Raw genomic sequence first — 16,114 nt, 5'->3', positions numbered from 1 at the left:
AATTTAGTTAGTTTACTGAAGTACACTGAGTATTACAATTCTTACCTTTTCCTTGGTTGAGGTATTCAAAGAAGTCATGGCGTGTGAACTGAGGTTCATCCTGACTTCTGTTATGGGATGGTGGAACGTTGCCAGTTTTTTCCCCCCTTTGCATCTTCTTCAGAACCAAATGACTGGTGTTCAGGGAGTACAATCGGATATCTTTAACAAGCACCTGCAGCCTCTCTCCTTCTGACTGTTGGCCAGTGATACAATTCTGGATAGTTATACTACCCAAGTGTCCAACCAGTAGTTCAGGGTGTCCAGGTTTACGAGGAATAGACACGACTGGTGATTCAATGTTTACATTTAAGGTCAACTTCACAAAGAACGTATCCAGGGTGGACTCAGGTTCCTCCATGGGGATATCCTCCTCATCCTCCATTGGAAAAGCCCAACTTTGACTCTGAGTTCGACTTCTTCGCGAGGGCGTTTCAAAGAGTGAAAACATACCGCTGTACTCGGCTGTTTTTGTGGCAAGTACTGTGGACACCTTTGTGGCAGCGCTTTTCAACATTGAGCGGAAATTGTCCTCCACCTCATTAGCGGAAAGACTCAACTCCATTAAGAACTTGGCTGAGTGGTTGTAATGTAAGGACGCCATATGTAAATGTAACGTGCAGTCCCCTTGGGACTTCTCCCGAAGTTGGAAATTCAGAGCTTCTGAAGGAGAAAGTTCCTTGTCGTCGAGTAATGGTAGTCCTTCACAAGTTGAGGAGCTGTCTTCTGCGTTGCCAATGCTCACTACAAACTGACTACGGCCTCCTTCCTGGGTAAGGTCTACCAACTGCATGGCACCAAGTGTGCCGTTGATGTCCATTCGACTGCCTAAGGAAACATTAACCTTGGTGCCGGTGATGCTGGCTGTGGCAATCTTCAAACCTTTCTTTTCAGCACCCAAGACAGCACCCGTGGATACAGTTCGAAGGAGAAGGAGGTTAAGTCGATGAATCTCGACAGTTAGCTCCTTGTTCTGGTCATACGTTGACTGAAAAGTGCCACCTTCTTCTTCAGTGTAGAGCTGTGCTGTAGGTTGCTGCAATGATGATGCCCAGGGGTTTTCCTCCTTCGGAAAGGACTTCTGAAGGAACTTCAGAAGCTCCACCATGGTCTCAGGGTTTAGAATAATGTCCAAGTTGTTGACCTGCATGCTTATCACCTGAAGGGAACTGTCCAGGTTCATGGAAGGACAATCTGAGCTAACAAATTGGTATTCAAGTTTAATCAGAGCCTCTTGATCTTTGAGAAAGGAATTTAGACCAGAGATTCGATCCGTGCGCAAACCTGAGGAGGACTCATTGAGGTGGCTCTGATGCTCAGAAGACCTGCTGTCATACGACATTGGAGAAGATGGCTGGCTCTCTTGGAGACTCCCAGTTGGGATGTCAAAACTGAGGTTTTTATGAGATGACACCAGGAGGTCGAAGTCGGAGCCATAGGTTTGTAGCGTATCCACAAGAAGGAGACCATGGACCGTAAGTGAGACCTCAGCATCATAAGGTCGCTTGACAAAATGAGCATTGGTTCCAAACACTTTCAGAACAGATATGTAGCGGCCATCACTCTCCACACCCAGCTGCATATAGTTGATGTTAAATTCAGCCAACAGTAGGCGGGACTCCACCAGAACTTCTCTTGTGTGCTGCTCTAATGTCATCACGCTTTGTGTCAAGTTCTTGGCTGAACCTTGGATTTTCCAGGAACTGTCCTCTCTCTGAAAGATCTTTTCATGGCGGAGAGTAAGCGGGTCGGGAGATTTTACTCCTTTATCGTGGAGTTTGTCTCCATTCACAGCAGAACTGCTTAGCCTAGCCAGACAACTTCTCAAAGCAGTCATCTTCTCAAGGTTGATATGGACCTTAAGATCAGGTAGAGTTCCTGAGAGCACTGCTCCTGGGAGCTGTGGGTCTGATGTGTAGCGCAGTCTCTGCTCCAGTTGCAACAACACATTGAATTTCTCCACCACATGAGTCGGACCCACTTCACTCTCTTGAAGGTTTTTCCAATTGTCCTTGTAGCGGCCAACCATTATCTGCAGATCCTTAAAGGACAAGGAGTATCTTTCATAAAGCTTCCTACTGTAGGCCTTTGTACTTTCAGGTGAGCCAAGGCTGGGAAGTTCGGGACATTTGAGCCATTCTTTCAACGGCATGTGAAGCTCAGGTGGAGACTCGGGTGGAGTGGCAAGGGGTGTCTGGTACTCCTCATCACTTAGGTCTTCCCTTTGAGGTTGAGCAGCTTTTGAGTCTTTGGAGTCATCTTTTATGAAGTGAAAAGTGAAATTGATTACATATAGAAACAGAAGAAATAAAATTGTGTTTTTTACAGTTTAGAGTGGAGCCTCGGTAAGCATACGTTTTGGTTTAAGCCAACATCTTGTCTTGGTTTGCGTACATTTTCTGGCGAGTGTACAATATGTGTATATGAATCCAACTGTTTCCATAATGCATTTTTACCATAACACATCCTTGTTAGCTTTCTAACAAAATGGAAATCAGAACCAGGAATCAGCTCTGTTGCCCATCTGTGATGTCATCAGTGTTTGACTGTGTAGATCTTTGCTAACTAACACAGTTACGCCTGCTTTTCTTTTGATCAAAGCTGGAAAATAACATACAATGAAGGGCAAGAAAGTTGTAACTGACAGTATTTTGATTGAATTTGAGAAATAACATAATAGCAAAACACAAATGTGATGTCCTGCCTTGCTGTCTGTGTGGCTCTTCCATCATCTCCCCTCGTCATGTTCACAATTGATCTTTTATATATGCTTATATTCATTTGAAATTGTTTTCTACACATAAAACTATAATTTAAAAACCATACAAAGCGCTTTGTATTAATATTTTTGGTGTCTGAAATTGATTAATTGGATCTACATTATTTCTTATGGGGAAAAAATGCTACAGTTAAGAGTTTGTTTCGGTTTGAATTGGATTAATGATGCTAACCAAGGTTCCACAGCGTTTACATAACATTATTGTTGAATTTACCTTGAAAGTTCGTAAGCAGAATCCTGCCTAAATCCACGATAACCAACATTGGGTCTCCTGACTGGAAATCATCGGGAAAAATGACCTGTGGTGCACAGATGTCCAGCTTCATCGTCCAACGCTTACTGTTTTCCTACAAAGAAATGACAATTAGACTTCGCTAATTTCTTTTCTATTTGTGTTCCAGTGAATTTGACTTACAATAAACTCTCCCACAAGAAGTTGATCAATAGTTTGGCGTATTTCTGCCTTTGTCTGCCTTTTTAACTTGTCATATTGCCTCCGGGCAGCCTCTGCCACTTTGAGCTCTAGTTCTGACTGGTAGCCAAAACCTAGGAAGAAAAAAAATGCATTGTGCAATAAATTACCACAGATAGATCACTTGACGCTCGTTTCTTTATACCTGATCATACATGTCAGGTAGCGCCAACTTACCAGAAGAATGAACTCGTCCTTTGTAGAAGAATTCTGTTACTTTTTTGATTGCTTGCGGGTTGTAGATGATGTTAAGTGGACTGGTGTTCACTTCCAGTCGTCTTTCGAACTTGGACCTCACAGGGTTACGCTCATAAAGCATTTCAAAGACTGGTGATGAAAAACACTCTGCATTGGATCCTGACAAAGTAAAATGTTAAGAAAATTATACAGTGACAAAGTAATTTTACAAAACAAAAACCTTACCTGAGTTGCTGCTGGACTGTCCAGATGTCTGGTTAACAGCAATGACAACCTTGTCCTGCAAAACATAATGTAACACATTAGTGTACTGCTGGGATTCCTCCGTCAGTCACTACTTACCAATTTCGGAGACACTAGTACAGGGAAGATGGTGTCGTGAGTTGTCAAATCTCGAAGGAATAAACCCCCCAGCTTCACAGACAGGAGGGAAGACTCTGAGCGAGGCAAAGACTCCACAACCACCTTCATACCTGAAGAGGAAACAGCACATAAAATACAATGAATTAGTTCAGTATGTTCATCATTGAGACTGGCGACCAGTCCAGGGTATACTCCGCCTTTCGCCGGTAGTCGACTGAGATAGGCTCCAGCATACCCCTGTGATCCTGGTGAGGATAAGCGGCATAAAAAATAGATGGATGGATGTTCATCATTGATTTTGCTCATACACTATATGACTAAAAACCTGACAAGGGAGTCCAAATATTCATTCATTCATTCATTTTCTACCACTTTTCCTCACGAGGGTCGCGGGGGGTGCTGGAGTCTATCCCAGCTGTCTTTGGGCGAGAGGCGGGGTACCTGGTCGCCAGCCAATCACAGGGCACATATAGACAAACAACCATTCACACTCACATTCATACCTATGGACAATTTGGAGCCGCCAATTAACCTAGCATGTTTTTGGAATGTGGGAGGAAACCGGAGTACCCGACGAAAACCCACGCATGCACGGGGAGAACATGCAAACTCCACACAGAGATGGCCGAGGGTGGAATTGAACCCTGGTCTCCTCGCTGTGAGGTCTGCGCACTAACCACTAGACCGCCGTGCCGCCCGGAGTCCAAATATAAACCGGCTTATTTTTTTGCAATGTTCAATCACTCCCATATCATAAAAAAGATGATTCAATGTTAAGCACATAAAAAAAAGTCTTACCTGAAACCTCTAGCTGGATAACTCCACTCTCATGTAGGATCTCATCCCTACTGTCCTGATGAAATAGAGTGATTCCACCTTTCTCCAGCAAGAATTCCAGCCGGGCAAACAGGTAATCTCGCCTGGTAAATGTATTCAGAGTCTGGGAGTCCTCTAATGGGTCGAACAAGTCATCTGTTTCTGCTGGAGAAATAAACTATCATCAGTCATGCTTACCTTCAGTAATAGGGAAAACTTTTGCAATATATTATAATCATATTTTCTGAGCAACAACAAGATGGCTTTATACAGTATTCTCAATGGTATATTTTTTATTGGTGAATGTGCTCCACTTAAACCAGGGGTGTCCATACTTTATACATACAAACTAACCACTGGTATCCAAGACCACATTCTAAGTAAGAACTCGCATCTCACCCAAAATATCCCAGGAAGACGGGCTGGGCAGAAGCACCTCTGGGCCTTTGTCTGGGTCCAGAGAATCTCCATACCAGCCACCCCAACCAGGAAACCAAGACTGCAGGTACTGGATCATACCCGAACTCCCACTCTTGGGGATGGACGTCGTCGTCTGTGTAGTGGGCTGCGGTTCACTGCTTGGATCTCGTATATGCTGCGTGAGGAGGTAAACCATCGTTAATGGTGGTTGAGCAACACTCTCTTTATTGCAAAAAAACAGGCTACAGTCAGTTGAAGCACACCGAAACAACATCGGCAAACTCAACTCAAGACTAAAGTAAAGACAGTCAAGACTAAAGACTAAATTGTTTTAGCGTTAAGCCAAGCTTTCATAGCAACATCGCTTTTTGACCCGTCAATATCGGCTCTTTGTATCATTGTGAAGCAGAATTCACCAAGCATTGGATTGTTCACCCACTAATAATCACCTCAATAATCTCTTCTTGTTTTCGAAACCAGTCATGGACGATTTCTCTGAGACTCTGCAGTTCCTCCAAAGTCTGCTCGTCTTCTATTCGCTCAAGCTCACTCTTAATGGAAAAGGGCAAAAACATATGAAAATATAAACATACACAAGGCATTTTGGAGTTATGGGAGTACTGGCTGTAGCAGTGTGTATTGTACATGCTAGAATTACTAAACCTCTAGTTTAGTAGTAAACTAGTACCTCTTCCTGGGGACTTAACGGGACTCCTTTGAGTTTTCTGAAGTACAAGCTGGTGTAAGTCTGAACATCTCGTGCACGCTGGAGGGCAAACGTCCAACTTCCTCTACGCCTCTGTTCACGGATCTCACTTAGGTTTGCCTGAATGGCAAACATCCACCATTGTTTGCAGCTTGGAGAAAAATAAAAATAAAAATCAGTCATTTTATTGCATCAAATATTTGCATTGCCCACCCTCGGTCATCTCTGTGTGGAGTTTGCATGTTCTCCCTGTGCAGACATCCCACATTCCAAAAACATGCTAGGTTAATTGGCGACTCCAAATTGTCCATAGGTATGAATGTGAGTGTGAATGGTTGTTTGTCTATATGTGCCCTGTGATTGGCTGGCGACCAGTCCAGGGTGTACCCCGCCTCACGCCCGAAGACAGCTGGGATAGGCTCAGCAACCCCCATAACCCTCGTGAGGAAAAGCGGTAGAAAACGAATGAATGAATGAATGAATATTTGCATTACAAAAAATAGCTAACTGATGTGGTAGAAAGACTTTGCCATACAGTGTCTAAACCCAAACAGTATATAGAATACTTTACATGCATATTAATATCTGTCTTACTTTCCAGAGATGGGGCAGTTGGGTCTCCATTTTCGGTAAAGCATCTCCCTTTCCCGGCGGTATAGTTCCTTGAGGAATGCCATGATCTGTTGATACTGGACCTGAAAAAAACACAACCCCATATGCAATCACAATTAACAAGACAAAGCAATTTTTTTATTAATGTTTTTATTCAAGTACAAATACTCTGATGGATGAAAACTGACAGCATAAAGAGATCCTTTTTGTTTGTCATTATGAACCTCTTTCGCATTGGGATTCGTACAGACCTGAGATAAACGTATGGACATGGTCTCCAGCTGAACATGGCCTTCAATCCGTGGGGTGTGTCGGAACCTCAGAGGCTCCTTGGAAGCATTTCTTCGGAGCAATACGGAGGCGCACACTGGTTCAAAGATATATTGATGCTTCCAAGTCTTCATACACTGAGTCATTGCCTCCTGTATGTTCCGAAAACAACAAAAACAATCAGGTCCCTTCGCTGAAATTAAACCGTTAACTATCTTTTGAATAACACCGACTCTTTTATGCATTAATAATAATCATCATTAATATTGTTGTTGGTAAAGCTGAACATTTACTTTAATTTTAAATGAATTATTACAGTATTGTCGTTTTTTTCCCCCACAAACACAAACATCATCAATCTTGGGTGAGGTTTGCACCCCACTAGGTGCTCTTTTTGACTCAGCCGTTAGTTGTTTTGTGTCTAGTTAAGGCTAAGAATAAGCAGTGATCCCAGAACTACCTTAATCCTTGGCATTCTACCAACCAAAGCCTTGTGAAAGCAAATCCACTCTAGCACCAAAACCTCTCATGTCAGGATTGTGGATTCAAATCAAAAGGAGTGTGTCTGTCAGGTAGTGAAGGGTTTCAGACTACCTGAATCTGATTAACAGGGAGTCTTGCCAGCATTTCACATTCTGTATCCCAGTAGACTCGGAAATCATCGATTTCCAGTTGCTTTTGTCGAAAAGGATTCCAGGCCTAAAGAAAGGAAAAATATGTATTATTTCCAAATGTGGATGTTGTTCTTTGTGTGAAATAAACACAATGATGACCCGGACAGTTAATCGACTTGTCAAATTGAGGCTCCTCATTGAATACAGTCGTGCCTCATTACATAGCGGCCTCACTCTAGTACGGTTTACAAACATGAACTCGCATAGACATATATCCATTTTGGTTTGAACAAACCACATTAAGTTAGCTTGCCCGACGGAAGGTGCGCCTCACACAACAGTTAGCAATCTTTTCCATTCCATACAATTAGACTAATGCATTCTAAGTTCAAGTTTCAAGTCGACTACTTGCCGTGTCTTTGGAAGGATTCTGTGCTGAAATATTGTTGATGCATACTCCAAATGAGAAGGGTTTATCTGGATTGCAGGTGTCATCCTCAAACCTCAGGTGCACATCTTGGATGTTGAGCTAAAAAAAAACATTAATGACAAAAATAAGGGTGTTATTGAGGGTTAAACCATATCATACCAACAAATATGGTATGATGTGTGGAAGAACAGTATCATTTCATTAATTTCTGTAGGTGCAGATCCAACCTTTTCTATTGCTAATATAGAAATCTGCACACAAAAAAATGTATTGTGACGGCAGTGTAAGCGGTACATTGAAACAAATGATGGAATTTCAAACTTTAAATGAAAATTGCACGTTTTGTACATTTGTACATTTGGTCTTTTTACCTCAATGTTTTCCACAATTCTTGTAACCACTGACGCAGTGACAGAGTACCAGTAAGACTCCCCTCTTTGTTCACATTCACTCTGGAGGACAGAACAAAGATATATCATACATGCATATAAAGATAATACTGAGGAAACTAGCAATATCATGCAATATCATAATAAATGACATTTTGATCATTTGCAAACTACATAAAAAATACATGATTCCATGTAAAATTCTCATCACCTTACCTTGAATTTTTCTTCAAGAGTCTTGAGGAGATATTTCTTCCGCTCTCTCTGCTCCTCTTTCTCTTTCTCATCATCGTACTCCTGCAGCTGGGCAGGACCAATGATGAGGTTGAGCTGGGACATGGAGATGACCCATGGGTCACTGTGTGGCCGGTAGAATGGGATCTGGAGCGTAATCTTTCCAATGAAGCCTGGAGCAAATGTTTTAAATTATGTTTTAAAAGGGGCACAGTCACTTTTTCCATGCAGGGCCATGTGGTTTTGCTTTTCGTCTTAATTTGTGTTGTCATTGGCTTTTGTTTGTTTCTTTTCGGCTTTTTCCATGATTACGGGGTTGCCACAGCAAATCTTTTTGATCCCCATACTGATTAATATTTAAATTTATTTAATGATTTCATATATTTAGGCTGCACGGTGGTCACACAGCTCAGAGATCTGGGTTCGATTCCCCGCTCGGGCATCTCTAAACACCACTTGTGAGCACTTCTGCCCGGCTGGGTGGTGTGATTGGACTACGGTACTCTGGAGAGCTCAGGGACGAGTTAAACATAAATTACAAAACATTGGTGATATTTACAAACTAGCAAATCAGAGGCCAACCAGTGACTTGAGAAGGATTTTGTCTCACCATAAAAATTTGACAAAGTGTGAAAAACCAGCATCCACAAAGTAAAGCAAGTTGATTAGTTATAGATCTTTTAAATGATTAACACAAATGTACCCACTATTGCCCCACCTCATTGTACCTACATAGCAACCTTTGAACGGGAGCCTCACCTGCTTTGACTTCAAAAGGCAGATCAAACTCTTTAAGTGCATCTTTCCTAAGAGGCAAGTTCTCCAATTCAACCGCACCTGAAGAAGATGAATTACAATCTCATTATTTCCTATACATTTATTTATTATTTAATTAAATAAAAATTTAATTTGGACACCAGGAACAGATTTTGCTCTACATGGTCATTCTTGCTTATAAACTATGTGTTAAAAAACAGACACAATTGGGCAAGTAGGTATAATTAATTACCTTTGAGGAGTGCGATGGAGAGTTGATCGGTGTTCAAGTTGCTGACATATTTTCCCAAGTATGTGTTTAACACCCAGGCAACAAGACCCTCCAACATTCTGTTGGTTCAGGGATGCCGCTACTCCCTGAAATGTGGCTGCAGACAAAAGCACGGCTTTCAGGGGGAAGGCACTCTGTGTCTAACAAGCAGAAGGCAAAGGGTACAACAATGTTAGACTAGAAACTGTCCATTAGGGATTTTTCTTGCTTTGATATGATATTGCGGTTTTTGGAGGGTATATAAACACTGCTGCCCACATTGAATAGACTGGATTTGCCATGCACTCCCTCCCAGTCTCTCCAAAAGTTAGTCCCTGCCAAACCGTATTATAAAGGATCACTTGCATTAATTTGATGGCAATGTGATGTCACTCACCACCAGAGACATCTGTTGCTTTTCATCGATCACTCCTTCCTTGGGTCCACGATTGATGCCAGCGAATGCCGCTGCTAGAAGGTGACACCGTCTTGTCACACTAAACCAAGACGGGGTTACAGCGACAGACAGTGTTGTATCAACAGCAAGTCATAAACACGAACAGAAGACGAACCAGGATATATTTAGAATACAAGTACAACATACAGAAATATCAAGCAACTTCAAACTCAAGGTGGCTGTGGAAAGGGCAAGGTTGCAGTCCACAAAGCTAACCAACTAGCTAAAAGTAGCCTAAGGAAATTGTCGGCTCACAGTCGATACCAAACATCACAAAAACAACATGAAATACAAAATAAAACGCGTACGTTTTCGTGGAAAACACAGCTATTCCGCGCAAGTGCGCGATCGTTATATCCTTTATATTGTTTGAGATTTGTGTCGCATGATATTAAAACCTGGACTTCCAACTCATACTTCCTGTCACGTGATCAAAACAAACCATCTCTTCTTCTTCTTCGACGAGCGCGTCTGTCTTCTTCTTCGACTGTTTTATCAAATACTAGCTAACTGGCTAAATGTTTTCAGAGACGGGGTTTAATTAAAAATAATACCAAGGTAATTTTAAAATGATTCAAGACATCCAAATATAAACGCAATGTATTTTATTCGTCCACGTTCGTACTTATTTTGTTATAAGTGCAAGAGATTTGAAAAGATGTCGTGAAAAAGACTACACCACCTCCTTTTGTTGGTCTGCGTTCGCCTATATTAATTAGGGCTCGGGCACTGACAGTGTGAAAGCACTATTGTAATCGTAATGTTTGATATTATTATCATTATTCTCCCAAAATGATTGCGATTTTGAGGGCCTTAACATGCCCGAAAACTCACCAAATTTGGCGAGCGCATCAGGTCTGGCGAAAAATTTTATATTTTATGGGTTTCAAATATAATGTTCTAAAACTAACTCACTAGCGCCACCTTGAAATTAAAAAAAACAACCTCTGGTCTATGACTGTGTGTGTACATAGACTCTATAGCACCACCAACTGGTGGAAATGTATATCTGCCGTAACTTCCTCCCACATGGTCGGATCTGCCCGAATTTTTTTCTGGTGGTTTGGGGTACCCTCTGGTCTATGACTGTGTGTACATAGACTGTATAGCGCCACCAACTGGTGGAAATGTATATCTGCCGTAACTTCCTTATGGATGGTCGGATCGTCTCAAAATTTTTTTGGGTGGGTTGGGCCGCCAAACAGGACTTGACCACGTACCCGCCTTGGCACCGGTGTCGCCCCCTCCTGGTTGAAAATTATAAGTGTCGTATCTCCCTTGCGCCTTATCCAATTGCACCATTTTTTTTTCGACCGTACCCCCGAGCTGTGCCGGGGTGCTCGAGCCCGCTCATCACTGCTTGCAGTTTTAATTTAATTTTATTTCTTTTAATTGTTTTTCTAATTGTTAGTGCCCACTTTGTAATGCTTATGACCGCCATCTACAGGAATGGAGTAAAAATACACATGTTTAGGATTACTCTACCTTGGCTGTTATACAAATTGGGAAAATACAATTTTGATATTAATTATTAATTATATTACTTTATACCTGACCACATACATACAGTATATAACACATTCGCTAGTAGTGCACTGCAGTCCACAAGCCCTCATTGGATTTGACTGTTCAGCGGCTCCCTGAAGATTATGATGTCACCGTAGAAAGAGCATCACAGGGATCACAATCAAGATTATCTGGAAAGGAGTAGAGTCTGTGTGAAAGGGCAGTACTAAGGAGAAGTGGCAGCATTGGCTTCCACACAAACCTGTACTATACTTAAGTAATCTTTTTGAACCTCACAGGGAATATAACAAGTAAAATACAATATAACAACTATACCTAAACCAAGCTTTAAACTGGAAGATGAAGGTAAAATGGACTATGTTGGGCATGGTTGTTTTTTTCCTGCTCTCTGTGGTTATGACCTTCTGCTTCATATGGCAATACAGGATACCAAAGTTGAAGACAGGTAACAAAATTTAAGTTGCTGTATAACAATTGTTATAAAGTACATGTTGACCAAGGTTTCTTTGGTAAAATGATTAATTTGCAGAAGCTGCACCAGGATTACACAAATCTGGCACAGGCTTATACTACAGTAGCTTCTGTGTAAAAATGACTGGGAAAGGATGATATTGTGGTGTGTTTGTTCCATAAAACAACAGTATGAACGGAGTGAGCCCCCATACACATAATTTCTCTTTTTTTAAGTGGCTATACAAGAAGCACCAGTTGAAGAGATGTGCCCACGTTATCCCGAGCCTGTGCCCCTCAAACATCCCATCATAGCATTGAGGGTGGCTTTAGAGAAGGTGACTCTTTTGTCTTTATTACTGGACAGATTTTACTACAGTTATTTATTCCTTTAAGTACTGTATGTCCTAATTCTAAACATTTTCCCATCAGGTTGATCTTCTTCTGAGGACCAGTGTTGATCGTACTAAGCTTCCGGCGCTGTCTGCTGTTTTAGTTTTAAATGACTCTGTTCTCTGGATTGGTAATTTTGGGAAGAAGAACATAAGTGACCCGGAATCAACCGCACCCAATGAGTACACAGTGTACAGGTGAATACAGATAAATCAGACTTAAGATTAAGATTAAGATTAAGATATGCCTTTATTCGTCCCTCAGTGGGGAAATTTGTGTGTCTTGCTGTTATGTGGAGGACGGACAGGAAGTGATGTTGAGAGTGGAGTTTTAGCTTGGCATCGCTTGGGATCAAACCTGCAATAAAAGCCTTTTGTGTAGGTGATCAAGTCAGATGCTGGAGTGTCTCACTGGACATTACAGTAACATTATTGACACCTAGTGATCAGTGTAGAATACTACACATCATAAAGTCTTTGAATGCATTACCTAATATTAGATTTTTTTTTATTTTGCCATTATTATGGTTGAAAATGGGCGGCACGGCGGTCGAGTGGTTAGCGCGCAGACCTCACAGCTAGGAGACGAGGGTTCAATTCCACCCTCGGCCATCTCTGTGCGGAGTTTGCATGTTCTCCCTGTGCATGCGTGGGTACTTCGGTTTCCTCCCACATTCCAAAAACATGCTAGGTTAATTAGCGACTCCAAATTGTCCATAGGTATGAATGTGAGTGTGAATGGTTGTTTGTCTATATGTGCTCTGTGATTGGCTGGCCATCAGTCCAGGGTGTACCCCGCCTCTCGCCCGAAGACAGCTGGGATAGGCTGTCACCCTCTTGTGAGGATAAGCGGTAGAAAATGAATGAATGAATGGTTGAAAATGCTTAATTCAGTTAAAAAATATGTAAAATTAGTTTAATTAACATTTGACTAATAATAGACTGGATTGTTATTCAAAGACATCCTTAAATAATGTAGTAAATAATGTAGTTGAATACCTTTTTAATAATATAAGGACGTGAAATATGCATTTAAATCTTTGCCACTGCAGAATAGCAAGCCTCTCCAAGATCTTTCCGACTGTGATGTTGTACAAGCTGTGGGAAGAGGGACTCGTGGGCTCCCTGGATGACTCTCTGGAGAAGTACGCAGACAACTTCACCATCAAGAACCCTCTTGGAAGGAGTGGCAAGTCAGCATCCTCCCGAGTCAGGACCTTCAACAGACGTTTACCAGCAATTACCTTGCGAAGGATGGCCAGCCACCTCTCTGGTAACAGCAAACCACCTTTGTTTAAGGGAATTCAAAGACACTGAAAAAATAAATGTTTTGCCTCAACAAAAAAAATCAACGCAACAGTTTCCATTAGTGGTCGAGTGGTTAGCACGCAGACCTCACAGCTAGGAGACCAGGGTTCAATTCCACCCTCGGCCATCTCTGTGTGGAGTTTGCATGTTCTCCCCGTGCATGCGTGGGTTTTCTCCGGGTACTCCGGTTTCCTCTCACATTCCAAAAACATGCTAGGTTAATTGGCGACTCCAAATTGTCCATAGGTATGAATGTGAGTGTGAATGGTTGTTTGTCTATATGTGCCCTGTGATTGGCTGGACTCCAGTCCAGGGTGTACCCCGCCTCTCGCCCAAAGACAGCTGGGATAGGCTCCAGCACCCCCGACCCTCATGAGGATAAGCGGTAGAAAATGAATGAATGAATAATAGTCAACATTATTATTTGAACATAACTTAAAAATAAAGTTAGCAACTTAGAAAGTTGATGTAAATCAATTAATTACATTTTTTACATTACATTTATGTATTAAATCAAGTGGTGTCAACAGATACTCTGAATTACTTTTTAGAGTGTAGTTTTTAATAGCTTCTGATGAATGATGGGCCACCCTGTTGCCAAACTATTGAAAATGGATGATCAAGTTATTATTAGAGATAACATTTATGCATGAATCAATAAATTACTTACAGAAATAGTTCTGTCGGTGATATAATTTTTTTTAACAGGATTACCCCGAAGATTAAGGTCAACTAATCTCCTTTGGAGTGGAGACACCCAAGCGGCCCTTAATTTGTTACAGGATGATGTCCTTGTTGCAGATCCTGGAACAAAGTAAGACAGTTTAAAGACAGTACATCTCTTTGGTTCCATGAATTTATTGATGGTTACATTGTGTCTTACCCACAGATGCCACTATAGCAATGTTGCCTTTTCCTTACTGGCCAACATCCTGGCCCAGAAGCTGACTGGAATGGACTTTGAGAAGTGGGTTTTCCATAATATTTTGGATCAGCTCGGAATGGAGAACACTGGTTTCGATATGACTCCTGTGATTCAGAGACACATGGCAGTGGGTGTCTATAGCAACGGTCAGCCCGCACCTCTATACGATTTGGGCTGGTATCGACCTGCAGGTCAAATGTTCTCTACAACAGCTGACATGGCCAAACTTATAATGGCGCTTCTGGGCTCATACAGCAGGACGCTACTCCGAAAGGACACCCTGAACACCATGCTCGCCCCACTTTTCCAATGCCAGAGTGGCTACTTTGCTAACTACACAGGCACACCGTGGGAGATCAACCAACACTTGGGGTACGACTTGGTAAGAAAGGATGGAGATTTGGATGGCTATGCAGCCTCGCTCTCCCTTGTGCCACGACTTAAACTGGGACTGGTGATCTTGATGGCCGGAATCAGACCGTCAAACGAGGATTTAGTGAGCAAGGTCTACAGCCATCTTATCCCTGCAGTGGAAGGCGCATTCAGGGATGCTGAACTCACTCTAAGACCACCACCTGACCCAGCTCCTTATATAGGATTTTTCACTTACAAGAATATGACTTTCTATGAGATCAAAGCAGGATCCGACGGTGCTTTGGTCATGCAGCAATTTGGACCGCTAGTGGAGAAAAGTGTTCCATCCGATTACCAAACCGTCCATTTAGAGTACCTTCAGGATAGGGTGTTCAGAGTGGTATTCAAGAGCCCATACCCATGCAAGTTAATGTTCAACAGTGCCTCGGTCTCCCTGGAGAGACAAGACAGACAACTATTTAATTTTTACCTCTTTAATAAAAAAGGTGTTTCACCAGGTTTCGATTCGCCAGGACTCAACACGTACAGGGTTATGCGGCTAGCCAGCAGACCATATTTTACCACATGAAGACAGGACGTTGTCATGGTGGGAGAAAGTCAAGTGTTTTGCAAGTCTCAAGTCATATCCCAAGACAAGACAGGTCGAGCCAAGTCCGAAGTCAACTGTTTAGGGTCATGGTAGATGACTACACCCTGGACTGATTAGGTGGTGATTGGTCATACTCAAACTGCATGATGGTCAGCCACATGAGTGCTCACCTATTTCTGCTTTATATATATAATATATACACCAGGTCTAGCCAAATAGATGCCTCGATCTTTGGAATATTAAATTAAAATACAGAAAATATACATCAGTTGTGTTGACATCCTTCCCTTCACACTTACATTACACATTACATCGTTATAGAAAGTCATGGTGTATAATAAATGCTTATGCAACATTAATTATTGCATTACATCCTGGCAGGCACCATGAGCCAAACTAAGATGGTAGGCAGGGATTGCACACTAAGCCAAGAAGCCGTGCTTACGTTGGCCTCACTGTAGTTTCGTCTGGAAATCTGCAAATTCAGCCATTTTTATGGAAGAAAACAATTAAAAACAATTGGAGATTAAATACAATTCAATGGGTAAATTCATGCATTCATTCATTCATTTTCTACCACTTTTTCCTCACAAGGGTCGCGGGGGAGGGGGGGGCTGGAACTTATCCCAGCTGTCTTTGGGCGAGAGGCGGGGTACACCCTGGAATGGTTGGGAGGAAACCGGAGTACCCGGAGAAAACCCACGCATGCACGGGGAGAACAT

At 42.1% G+C, this 16,114-nt stretch overlaps 2 protein-coding genes across 5 annotated transcripts in view; one reads left to right on the top strand and one right to left on the bottom strand.

The window, feature by feature from the left end:
- The window catches only part of vps13d (vacuolar protein sorting 13 homolog D), a 35,672-nt gene extending 25,383 nt beyond the window's left edge, over nucleotides 1-10,289 (bottom strand). For 2 of the 4 annotated variants that reach the window (XM_058051771.1, XM_058051772.1), the window contains exons 1-20: nucleotides 9,974-10,288; nucleotides 9,767-9,866; nucleotides 9,352-9,530; nucleotides 9,102-9,179; nucleotides 8,325-8,515; nucleotides 8,091-8,171; nucleotides 7,702-7,818; nucleotides 7,270-7,374; nucleotides 6,657-6,827; nucleotides 6,388-6,488; nucleotides 5,776-5,944; nucleotides 5,537-5,638; nucleotides 5,067-5,262; nucleotides 4,650-4,832; nucleotides 3,831-3,961; nucleotides 3,714-3,768; nucleotides 3,468-3,647; nucleotides 3,234-3,364; nucleotides 3,033-3,165; nucleotides 46-2,298 (exon numbers count right to left, since the gene is read on the bottom strand). In XM_058051771.1, coding sequence (XP_057907754.1) covers nucleotides 46-2,298; nucleotides 3,033-3,165; nucleotides 3,234-3,364; nucleotides 3,468-3,647; nucleotides 3,714-3,768; nucleotides 3,831-3,961; nucleotides 4,650-4,832; nucleotides 5,067-5,262; nucleotides 5,537-5,638; nucleotides 5,776-5,944; nucleotides 6,388-6,488; nucleotides 6,657-6,827; nucleotides 7,270-7,374; nucleotides 7,702-7,818; nucleotides 8,091-8,171; nucleotides 8,325-8,515; nucleotides 9,102-9,179; nucleotides 9,352-9,448 — 4,474 coding nt within the window. In that variant the 5' untranslated portion in view covers nucleotides 9,449-9,530; nucleotides 9,767-9,866; nucleotides 9,974-10,288. Of the gene's footprint in view, nucleotides 1-45; nucleotides 2,299-3,032; nucleotides 3,166-3,233; nucleotides 3,365-3,467; nucleotides 3,648-3,713; nucleotides 3,769-3,830; nucleotides 3,962-4,649; nucleotides 4,833-5,066; nucleotides 5,263-5,536; nucleotides 5,639-5,775; nucleotides 5,945-6,387; nucleotides 6,489-6,656; nucleotides 6,828-7,269; nucleotides 7,375-7,701; nucleotides 7,819-8,090; nucleotides 8,172-8,324; nucleotides 8,516-9,101; nucleotides 9,180-9,351; nucleotides 9,531-9,766; nucleotides 9,867-9,973 lie in introns of all 4 variants that reach the window. The other 2 variants (XM_058051773.1, XM_058051774.1) reach the window with 2 other exon arrangements.
- A 79-nt stretch (nucleotides 10,290-10,368) lies between these two features.
- lactbl1a (lactamase, beta-like 1a) lies at nucleotides 10,369-15,996 on the top strand. The gene is made up of 6 exons (XM_058051782.1): nucleotides 10,369-11,798; nucleotides 12,041-12,141; nucleotides 12,236-12,393; nucleotides 13,248-13,468; nucleotides 14,212-14,317; nucleotides 14,393-15,996. The coding sequence occupies exons 1-6, from the start codon at nucleotides 11,693-11,695 to the stop codon at nucleotides 15,369-15,371; spliced, it is 1,671 nt and encodes a 556-aa protein (XP_057907765.1). The 5' UTR covers nucleotides 10,369-11,692; the 3' UTR covers nucleotides 15,372-15,996.
- The last annotated feature ends 118 nt before the right edge of the window (nucleotides 15,997-16,114 follow it).

The sequence above is a fragment of the Doryrhamphus excisus genome, chromosome 16, assembly GCF_030265055.1.
Source record: "Doryrhamphus excisus isolate RoL2022-K1 chromosome 16, RoL_Dexc_1.0, whole genome shotgun sequence".
NCBI lineage: Eukaryota > Metazoa > Chordata > Actinopteri > Syngnathiformes > Syngnathidae > Doryrhamphus > Doryrhamphus excisus.
This window is presented reverse-complemented; position numbering and strand designations above follow the sequence as displayed.

Coding starts and splice junctions, on each gene's coding strand:
- lactbl1a (XM_058051782.1), top strand. CDS start 11,693: ATGAAGGTAAAATGGACTATGTTGGGCATGGTTGTTTTTTTCCTGCTC. Junction 12,142..12,235: donor TGAGGGTGGCTTTAGAGAAG/GTGACTCTTTTG, acceptor TTTTCCCATCAG/GTTGATCTTCTTCTGAGGAC. Junction 12,394..13,247: donor AATGAGTACACAGTGTACAG/GTGAATACAGAT, acceptor TTGCCACTGCAG/AATAGCAAGCCTCTCCAAGA.